At 38.3% G+C, this 11,673-nt stretch overlaps 1 protein-coding gene across 5 annotated transcripts in view; it reads left to right on the top strand.

Moving 5' to 3' along the window:
- ebf2 (EBF transcription factor 2) overlaps window positions 1-11,673 on the top strand; it is a 121,334-nt gene that overhangs the window by 89,388 nt on the left and 20,273 nt on the right. For all 5 annotated transcript variants that reach the window (XM_061986304.1, XM_061986306.1, XM_061986308.1 and 2 more), the window contains exon 7: window positions 3,518-3,599. In XM_061986304.1, coding sequence (XP_061842288.1) covers window positions 3,518-3,599 — 82 coding nt within the window. The remainder of the gene's footprint in view (window positions 1-3,517; window positions 3,600-11,673) is intronic.

Raw genomic sequence — 11,673 nt, forward strand, 5'->3', positions numbered from 1 at the left:
ACGTGACTTGACGCTGTGAATGTGTAACTTGGAGCTAAGCTATCTCGACATAAATGGAGTGCTTACCCCGACCTCAATCGGAAAAAATGTCCCCGGCCAGCTGGACCAAACGCACAACTGTCCATCGAGTGAGTCGCTATATTATTAATCATGGTACATGCAGCACACCATGTTATTGTGAGTACAACTACATACATTGTCCAGCTAGCTGTGTACAAACAAAACATGAAATGCGGGCTAATACTTCACACGGTGTAATATGATTGTTCATGTTTTTCAGTCAGTACGGATTGGTTTCCCATCGCGTTGTGTTGTGCATCATAAACTCAAAAGCCATTCAGCTGCTGACGCAGAAGCTAGCTTACCTCTTGCCGTAGCTAACTTTTGGCTAACACCGTATCATGACGTCGTAAGACAATGTATTATTACGCTCGAAAGGGAGTTCCTCTGTGTTCGCTCTACCAATAACAATGTCGCTACGGCTTGGTTATGATACGGAACGTAAATGAAGTATTGTCGGCGGTTTTTGAATGCATTTTTTTAAGTGACTTAGAGGCAGAATTGATTGCTCCCATTAGCTGCATTGATAGCCACCTAGGACGAGACAATTATTACAAATTACAATAAAAAACTAACAAAACAAAAAACGTATGTCTTCTTGTTTCTCATAATGATTGTGAACGATAGGTAACATTCCAAAAAAAAAAAAAGCAGTTCCCCTTTAAGTCATGCAGCAGCTAGAATAAAATTTAGTTATATTTCTGAATAAAAGATATGTCTAATATTTAAATTTTAAACAGTACATGTAGACAAGCATTCATAGGACGGAGCTGCTACGCTATCGCATCCTTTCTCACAGCCAGCTTAGCTGTGTCATTTGGCAAATACTTTTCAGATGTGCAAAATAAGGACGCAAAATAACGCTTACAAATGAATTTTAGTCTTGTCAGATCACACTGTGTGTGCTAAATAATTAAATTTGCATCTTGTATTGTGGGCGTTCAGATGATATGGTGCAGTATAGCTCGGTTGGTAGAGTGGCCGTGCCAGCAACTTGAAGGTTCCAGGTTCGATCCCCGCTTCCGCCATCCTAGTCTAGCTTTGAGTCACTAGAGAAAAGTGCTGTATAAATATCACTTCACTTCACTATTCATGAAGACAGATTGCACTCCTTATTCTGTTCACTTAAGAGACGCAATTCTCCGGATACAAGTTTAATAGATCAGCTTTTCGTGTGCTACCAAGTTTGCTCGTGTTTCAATACACACAAACCCATAGCAGATCAGGCCCATAGTTTATTTAATCCTAGCCCTTATTGCGGGGGTCAGCAACCCGCGGCTCTCAAGCCGCATGCGGCTCTTTAGCACCGCCCGAGTGGCTCCTTGGAGCTTTTTCAAAAATGTATAAAAATGGAAAAAGATGTGGGGAAAATATATTTGTTGTTTTAATAATGTTTCTTTAGGATGACAAACATAACACAAACCTTCCTAATTGTTAGAGAGCCCACTGTTTAATACGTTTGTGTTTATGCTTTTTGTCCTATTCATTTTGGTGGTCCTTGAACTCATCGTAGTTTGTTTACATGTACAACTTTCTCTGACGCTGCCACAGAAAGACGTGTTTTATGCCACTCCTCCTTTGTCTCATTTTGTCCACCAACCGTTTTATGCTGTGCGTGAATGCACAAAGGTGAGCTTTGTTGATGTTGTTGACTTGCGTGGAGCGCTACTAATCCATGCTAACATGCTATTTAGGCTAGCTGTATGTACATATTTCATCGTTATGCCTCGTTTGTAGGTATATTTGAGTTAATTTAATTTCCTTTACTTATGTCCTCTGTGTATTGGGTTTATATTTGAATGTCTAATGACATATTATCCGTATGTAATATTGGCTGCATTTCTGATTGTGTGTCATGTTGTTCCAGACTACAGCAAATGTTACCATGTTGCTCCAGACCACAGCAAATGTTACCCAGCTTGCAAATATTGTAAAACATCCATTAGAAGAAGACAGTCTGTCCTTTCCTTTAACTTGGACACACACATCTATACTTTTGGTAGTTTTAAGCCAGTAATTTACAGGAGTTAACTCACCCTCTATGACACTTCCGTAATGTGTTGCCTTCATTATAACACTTACATAAGGCTTTTAACTTTTTGCGGCTCCAGACAGATTTTTGGTCCAATATGGCTCTTTCATAATGTGGGTTGCTGACCCCTGCCTTATTGTATCACAACAATCACTAATAAATCACACATTAAATCACAATGTTTAAACTTTATTGTAGTCACGCTAATTCATGCTTCAGAACAAGAAAAACCTGCAGATTTATTGCACTTAGCCCAAAGTCAGATTCATGACACGCATACATTTTTATGACTGATTGCCAACAATAATATTATTTGTCCAGTGTAAAATCAAGAAATATCGTATTCACAACTGGAGAGAAATGTAGACCATGTTGTGCTCAGGAGGGAGGAAGTTGCAGAGTATGATTAAAGAATAATTTGTGAGGAGAGATTAGAATTTGATAGGAGTATTCGAAGTTCAGGGCCCATTGTCGCCAAAGCAGCATTAATGCGTGTTTTTCATAGGTTGTTCTCTTTAAAAGAAAGTGGACTTCTGAAGGATTACTTTGCTTTGGTTCTCAATATCTGACTAATTGTACATCACTTGAAGACTAATGAGTTCTTTCCCCGGCATAAACCCTCCCCCATTCCCAATGTGCTCCTAACCTTGCGAAGGCTCTCTTCTTCCTGTATTCCAGTGCTATAGGATGTGTTCATGTTGTTAGCCTCTCTACGCATCGCCTCTCAGCGTAGGGACTTTGGGATTGCGGCAGAGCTGCGTTGCCATGGCAGCGAGCTATGCTGCCGAACTGCATACACCTGGGATTTGAAGTCTCTGCGTAGTCTCCCCTCTTCCTCGATTTATTCCATATTTTTCCCCAGGTTTCCTCTGGTGGAACAGACACTATCAGCAGTCCTCTCTGCTTCTGCAGTCTTTCCCATTCAAAGTAATCTTACATACATAATGAGACACATGTACTTACCAACAGACTCTATGTCCATGCCTCTATCGCCAGCTTCCATTCTCTCGACTTCGCATCCCCGTTCATTCCCATGTGGCGGTTCAAATATGGCATTGTGGGATACCGCGTTCCCTCGGGCCCACTGGTGTACATCACTGTCTGTAGTTTACTTTGAAACACACCAAAGCTTTTCGGCGGACTGTACTTCCAATTCTCGTCACTAGGTTCAAACTTTAAATAGCATTGACTGAACAGACAATAAACCTAACTGCCGGGATTGATGTCAGAGCCATAATCAGATAGATTTGCATGAACACCCACGGAAACCTGCACCCACCATGACTGCAGCTGAAAAATAATGATTGCCTCCTTTGACTGTTCAAGTGTTGTTTGTGAGCACACTAATCATATACACATTTTTGGCTTGTGATTTCCTACTTGCTATAGTTCTACAAACATGTGTCCTCTTATTTACCTCTGCAGGTTCTTCTTGAAGTTTTTCCTGAAATGCAACCAGAATTGTCTGAAGACGGCGGGGAACCCCAGGGACATGAGGAGATTTCAGGTAGCAAGAGATGAAAAAAACAAATGCATCATTGTAAGTGTGTGAGCAGAATAGGGAAATGTGATGAGATGCAGCAATAAGTATGTGCGGGGAATCATACCGCTAATGTGCACAAGGTTAATAATTAGTTGTTTATTCAGTCAGCTCTGAACAGTGTTTTACAATGCTTTATTTGCAATACACTAGTGCTGTCAAATAATGTATTTTTTAAATCAGATTATTATTACCGTATTTTTCGGAGTATAAGTCGCACCGGAGTATAAGTCGCATCTGCCGAAAATGCATAATAAAAAAAGAAAAAAACATTATGAGTCACACTGGAGCCCGGCCAAACTCTAAAAAAAACTGTGACTTATAGTCCAAAAAATACGGTACTCACAATCACAGGAATGTTAATTTAAATGAACTTGAAGACCCCAATATTCGGACACAAATGCAATTTTGTTGTCAGAATGTCATTTAGGAATTTTTTTTTAAATGTTGTAGGCTCCCTGAATGCACTACATTTTTTTGCTCAAAATGTTGTAACATTTTTATCTAATATCCAGTGCACTATCTTCGCACAACTATAGTTATTACATGTTACTTTATGATTGCTTTGGATGGGGAGTTTTTGAGACCTCAAAGCCACTATTGCAATGGAAAAAAGTTGAAACCTTCAACTTTACAAGTTTGATGTTTCAATATGTTATTGTTTCCCTTCACTCAGAGTTAGGAATGCAGATTTAAGTCCAACATTTGTCATGTAATTCTTATTTTCATATATATATATATATATATATATATATATATATATATATATATATATATATATACAGTACAGGCCAAAAGTCTGGACACACCTTCTCCTCATTCAATGTGTTTTCTTCATTTTCATGACTATTTACATTGTAGATTGTCACTGAAGGCATCAAAACTATGAATGAACACATGTAGAGTTATGCACTTAACAAAAAAAAAGGTGAAATAACTGAAAACATGTTTTATATTCTAGTTTCTTCAAAATAGCCACCCTTTGCTCTGATTACTGCTTTGCACACTCTTGGCATTCTATCGATGAGCTTGAAGAGGTGGTCACCTGAAATGGTTTTTGATTGATAGATTGATTGATTGAGAAGTTTATTGACATCTTAAAGATGTCAGGTGTGCTTGAAGCTCATCGAGAGAATGCCAAGAGTGTGCAAAGCAGCAATCAGAGCAAAGGGTGGCTATTTTGAACATGTTTTAAGTTATTTCACCTTTTTTTGCTAAGTACATAACTCCACATGTGTTCATTCAAAGTTGTGAAGCCTTCAGTGACAATCTAAATAAATGATAAATGGCTTATACTTGTATAGCGCTTTTCTACCTTCAAGGGACTCAAAGCGCTTTGACACTATTTCCACATTCACCCATTCACACACACATTCACAGACTAATGGCGGGAGCTGCCATGCGAGGCCCTAACCACGACCCATCAGGAGCAAGGGTGAAGTGTCTTGCTCAAGGACACAACGGACATGACTAGGTTGGTAGAAGCTGGGGATCGAACCAGGAACCCTCAGGTTGCTTGTACGGCCACTCTCCCAACCGCGCCACACCGTCCCCCTACAATGTAAATAGTTAGGAAAATAAAGAAAACGCATTGAATGAGAAGGTGTGTCCATATATATATATATATATATATATATATACCGTATTTTTCGGAGTATAAGTGGCTCCGGAGTATAAGTCGCACCGGCCGAAAATGCACAATAAAGAAGGAAAAAAACATATTTAAGTCGCACTGGAGTATAAGTCGCATTTTTTGGGGAAAAATATTTGATAAAACCCAACACCAAGAATAGACATTTGAAAGGCAATTTAAAATAAATAGAGAATAGTGAACAACAGGTTGAATAAGTGTACGTTATATGAGGCATAAATAACCAACTGAGAACGTGCCTGGTATGTTAACGTAACATATTATGGTAAGAGTCATTCAAATAACTATAACATATAGAACATGCTATATGTTTACCAAACAATCTGTCACTCCTAATCGCTGAATCCGAGGAAATCTTATACGTCTAGTCTCTTACGTGAATGAGCCAAATAATATTATTTGATATTTTACGGTAATGTGTTAATAATTTCACACATAAGTCGCTCCTGAGTATAAGTCGCACCCCCGGCCAAACTATGAAAAAAACTGCGACTTATAGTCCGAAAAATACGGTATATATATATATATATATATATATATATATATATATATATATATATGCCACTTAAAAGCACTACATTTATATACTCAAAATCGTTGTATATAATGTCTAGTCAGGGTGTATTTTGAAGTAAAATTTTCCAGCGGTCACAGCTGTAGCCTCACTCATCTTTGCACTGACCGTAGTACTACCCGTACCACCTTTCAGGTAACCATCCGCGGTTAAGCTAAAGGAGCATGTGCAGTCAAAATAAATTGTGTGATTAATCTCTATATACACATGATTAATGCAATACATTTTTGCGATTAACCACATGAGTTAACTCGTTATTTTTGCCAGCCCTACAATCGACATATCTTACAAGGCATGAGGCCAATAATGTTAAACCCATTCAGAGGCACAAAACAAAACAGAGGAAAGTATTTAGCTGTTTGAGAGAACGTAGTGGGATGCAGGAAATCGGTTGAGGTGTTTCAGGAAGTTGTCAAGAATTGAGTGATTGGCTCCAGATGGGGGAGGTCACGCTCTGTGACCCAGGAAGTGGTCACCGGGGACACTCCTGCCTTACTTCCATTGCCATCTTTCAGCACCAGCGGCCCCTGTCTGGCATTCTATTTCTCCTCGCTAACCCTGTCCCCCTTTGCCCGTCTTTGCGCTTTCCACCATGTTTGCTTTAACTCCTGGGATGTGACACATGCTGAGAAGTTATGAGCCCACCGGCCTACAAAGACTCTCATCTCTGGGTTAAAAGGTGCTCAGTGCTGGACACAAGTCAGCTGCTTGATCAATAATTTACAGTTATTTTTCTTAGGGCTACTCTTCCCTTCGACCAGCATACGTGCTTTCTTCACCTGCTAAATTAAAGCCACATGTTTATTTCGAAAGAGTGGAGTGATAACTATTAGATGCAAAAACAATACTCCTTAACACATTCACACACTCTATGCCAGGCCTATTTAACTACATAATGAAGAGGGCCGCAGTTTCAAGAGCACTAGGGCTCAGGGGCCAGATATCATAATGTAGATGTTTTGTCAGCAAATGCCGCCGCAGGTTATATTCCTTCCAGACTGTGTTAACTTAATTACAAAGTAAACACATCGGCTTTCACACCCCACTGTCAATAAATTCATTATTCTGCCCTCACTACTCAATTCCAGCGTGTGCAGCGAGACAGATAGTTAACATCATCTCCTCCCGATTGGAGAGATTTTTAAGAGGCATGGAGTGCCTTACCACTTTTATGCAGACGACTGCCAAATTTATATGCCGATTTCAAAAGGCCACGGCCCCCTGTCACCCCTTCTCAACTGTCTATGCGACGTCAAGGCTTGGTTAGCCCAAAATTTTTTAATAATGAATGAGGGAAAAACGGAAATTTTAGTTTTTGCTGTTTTAGTTTCACTGACTTGGGACCATTGCAAAATTATGTGCGTCCCAAAGTTGTCCTCTGTGTTTTTAAAATTTTGATTTCTATGTACTGTTTTAATTGGTTTTACCCTTTAAAATCGTTTTTAATCATATTTATTTTATATTGTTTTTTATATTGGTTTTATATGTATTTATTTTTTGTTTCTATATGTATTTATTTTTTGTTTTTATTTAGTCATTGGTGGAGGTAAGGATAATATTTGAATATTGTTTTTAATACTGTTGTGCAGCACTTTGGAAACATTTTGTTGTTTAAATGTGCTATATAAATAAAGTGGATTGGCGCTCCCCGCGACCCCAAAAGGGAATAAGCGGTAGAAAATGGATGGATGGATGGATGGATTGGATTGATCATGAAGAAACAGAAGCTCCAGAAGTTTTGTTGAGGATACATGTTACTTCTTTTGAATTATTTTCCTTCCTCAGTTTTATTTCTTTACACCTCTTCCTTAAATTAGGTTTGTAAGACTGAAAATATAAACACAACATAAACATTGCAAAAGTATAACGTCCATTGTGTAATTTACATAAATAATGTCCATTGTGTATTGTACATAAATAAAAGAGAAAGTCTAGTTCTAATACATTCACACTATAAACTACAAATAATTACGCATATAGAAATTAAACATTATCCACATCAAACATTGCACACAATTAAACCTAAGATTTAGCGTTATTGCCCTCTACAGGTCAAATTTAGCGCTACATGTATTAAACAAGCTTTGATCGGCAGAGTTACTCTCAGACCATAAAAACACAAATACAAAATACATCACAAAGTCATCAATTTCAACACAAAACAAACTAAATATATTTTTACACAAAATCTGCTTACAAAGAGTTGACTAAGTTTTGTGATGGAGCTTACATGAGTGGATTTGATTGATTGATTGATTGAAGCGTTTACTAGTAGATTGTACAGCATAGTACATATTCCGTACAATTGACCACTAAATGGTAACACCCGAATAAGTTTTTCAACTCGTTTAAGTTGGGGTCCACATAAATCAATTCATGGCAAAATATTTTACCGCCGCCTGTCGCTTAAAAGGTCCGACAGGAAACAATGACTCGCGCACTTGCTCGTGGCAGAACATTCACCCTTTGTTGTCCTGTTGTTAAAAATCCGATATTTGCAATTATATTGCTTTTTTTCAGAATGCTGCTTTATTGTGACACATATGCCTTGCTGTTGCCCCCTGTGGGGTGGCAGGAGTACTGCCTGCAAGAGCAACCCTTTAAAGAAGGGGTGTCAAACTTAAATACAGAGTGGGCCAAAATTTAAAATTGAACAAAGCCGCGGGCCAAGGTTGAACAAAATAACCTTTTAATAGGGACCCAAACAAGTTTTGCATTGAATATTGAACAAGCAAGGCTTATATAACTTTATGCAAAAATAAAAATCCAGTTTCAAATAATAATAATAATAATTAAAAAATATCAATGGCATATCAAATACAATTTAAATAAAAATTGAATGCCTCTTTTCTATTTGCAGCCTCCTGACGTATATATCAACATTAACTTTTTCCACAGGCTAATAAATTTGAAAATAAAATAACAATGAATAAACCAACCATTCAGGACTTTAAACTGCTCAGTTTGCAACACACTGATCTAATTTGATGTGCCCAAGCCAGATACCTGCCATCTTTTCTTGGATGCTAGTTCATTAATGTCGGGGCTCAGGCTTTGAGCTGAGGCAACCTTCATTATCGAACGAAGGTGTTTATCAGCCATTATATCTCGTCCACCCGGACCACAGTCTCGGGGGCGTGCCTTAAAGGCACTGCCTTTAACGTACTCTACAAGCTATCGTCACGTCCGCTTTTCATCCATTCTAACATCGGTCAGACCCAGTCACAAGAAATGTGCGGCTTCTGTACGCACACACGAGTGAATGCAACGCATACTTCATCAACAGTGAAGCTGCACATATTATGTGACTGTGCCAGCACTCGTTGGACTGGCTGAAAAGCAGACGTGACGATTTCCGGAGACTACCGTGAGGGTTGGCAAGTATTAGAATTAGCGGTGAGCCAGCGACAATATATAATCGGCGGGCCAGCTTTAGTGTTAATTTGATATCGCTTCAAAGGCCAAGTTAAATTACACGACGGGCCAAATTTGGCCCGCGGGCCAGAGTTTGACACCCATGCTTTAATGGCTTCATCAAGCCTATTTGTGTAATGTTTGGCGGGTCGAATGAAAAGCTTTGGCGGGCCGGATGTAGCCCGCGGGTCAGCAGTTGAATAAGCCTGCTTTATGCGGATGTTTAGGGCCAAAACTACGGCAGGGGCCAAATGATCTTTTGATGCTTTTGTAAAGGTATAAAACATCATAAAAGTTAAGATAAAATCATTTTTTCTGTCAAAGTTCAATGATATGGTTGTTTGAATTTAGGAATTGGGAATGTGTAACATTACTACCTACACGCCCTTGCAAAAATGCAAAATGGTTAATTCCTTCTGGTAGCGGTAAACCCAGCTTGGAACACTTCACTGTTCACTCAACACAAAGGTCATAACGTCATCACAGCTCAGCTTAATGCATCCACACACACAGCGCCAACATTTGGTAACTTGGATGAGGTGTTAGGAGGAAGGTAAAAATATAATAAGTCTATTTTTGGCAGCATCGGACTAAGTTACGTATAAATTTCACTTTTGCATCTAATAGCACATAACTGGTGCATTCAAAGAACCTTGCTTAAAGTTCAAAACAGAGGCATAACACATATTTGAAGATAGGGGAGTTTTAACCCCTATAATTATAATAATGATGATATTTATCCATCCATTTTCTACCGCTTGTCAGTTTCGTGTTGCAGGCGGTGCTGGAGCCTATCCCAGCTGAACTCGGGTGGAAGGCAGGGTACACCCTGGACAAGTCACCACCTCATTGCAGATGATGATAATTATGATTATTATTATCCACTACATGAATCAGCTAATCGCTACTTACACTCCAAAGTAAGGGAAACTTGACATATTTATCATCTTCTTTAAGTGAACAATGACAGGTTATATGATTGTTTAAACCAGGAGTGTCAAACTCATTTTAGATCGGGGGCCACATGGAGAAAAATCTACTCCTAAGTGGGCCGCACTGGTAAAATCACAGCACGATAACTTAAAAATAAAGACGACTTCAGATTGTTTTCTTTGTTTAAAAATTAATGTTGTTGTTTTTTACACTTACATGTTACGGTTAATAGTATTCTATCTTTATTTGTCGCTATTTATACTTTCTGAATAAATTATGTGATAATGTTCATCAGTCAACTAATTGGTGTTAATTTTCAATCTATCAAGGTAAAAAAATAATATCAAAATCAAGTTGCAGGATGTTATTTATGTCGTTTGCAAATTTTCCTCAACTGGTGCACTAATATCATGTGGTTTATTTTTGTTTTACATATGATACAAAGATACAAAGAATTGCTATTGCGACATCTAGTGGACACATTTAGAACAGCAGTTTCTTTCAATCAAAAATATCGGCTCATTTTTAAACTGAGCAAACTCATCACACGGGACGGAAAAAACCTGTTCACGGGCTTGATCCGGCCCACGGACCGTACTTTTGACACTTCTGTTTAAACTAATATTCTGCTACTTTGGGGCGGTATAGCTCGGTTGGTAGAGTGGCCGTGTCAGCAACTTGAGGGTTGCAGGTTCAATCCCCGCTTCCGCCATCATAGTCACTGCCGTTGTGTCCTTGGGCAAGACACTTTACCCACCTGCTCCCAGTGCCACCCACACCGGTTTAAATGTAACTTAGATATTGGGTTTCACTATGTAAAGCGCTTTGAGTCACTAGAGAAAAGCGCTATATAAATATAATTCACTAATTCACTTCACTACTTTACATCAAATTTGTCAGCACTATTTTGTAAAAAAAAAAACTGAACTTAAAAAAATACAAAAAAACACCAAAGTATTTGGGGTAATTTAATCCAATCCACTTTATTTATATAGCACATTTAAACAACAAAATGTTTCCAAAGTGCTGCACAACAATATTAAAAACAATATTCAAAAATTATCCTTAGCTTCACCAATGACTGAATAAAAACAAAAAAATAAATACATATAAAACCAATACAAAAAACAATTAAAATACTTATGATTAAAAACTATTTTAAAGGTTAAAACCAATTAAAACAGTAAATAGAAATCAAAATTGTAAAAACACAGAGGACAACAGAAGACCACACAACTCACGTAGTGTTAAAAGCCAAAAAATAAAAGTGGGTTTTAAGACGAGACTTAAAACACTCCACTGTAGGAGCAGTTGGAACATGGTTTTTAAGGTTTTTACATATGTTTTAAAAAGCCAGTTTCAACCAAATGAACTATATAAACATTACATTTAGTGCACGTAAACATACTGAGTGCGTTTATGCGGGGTGCTGACTTTACGTTTAGGGTGGGATTGGCATCCCTTCAGGC

The sequence above is a fragment of the Nerophis lumbriciformis genome, linkage group LG12 (assembly GCF_033978685.3).
Source record: "Nerophis lumbriciformis linkage group LG12, RoL_Nlum_v2.1, whole genome shotgun sequence".
Lineage (NCBI taxonomy): Eukaryota > Metazoa > Chordata > Actinopteri > Syngnathiformes > Syngnathidae > Nerophis > Nerophis lumbriciformis.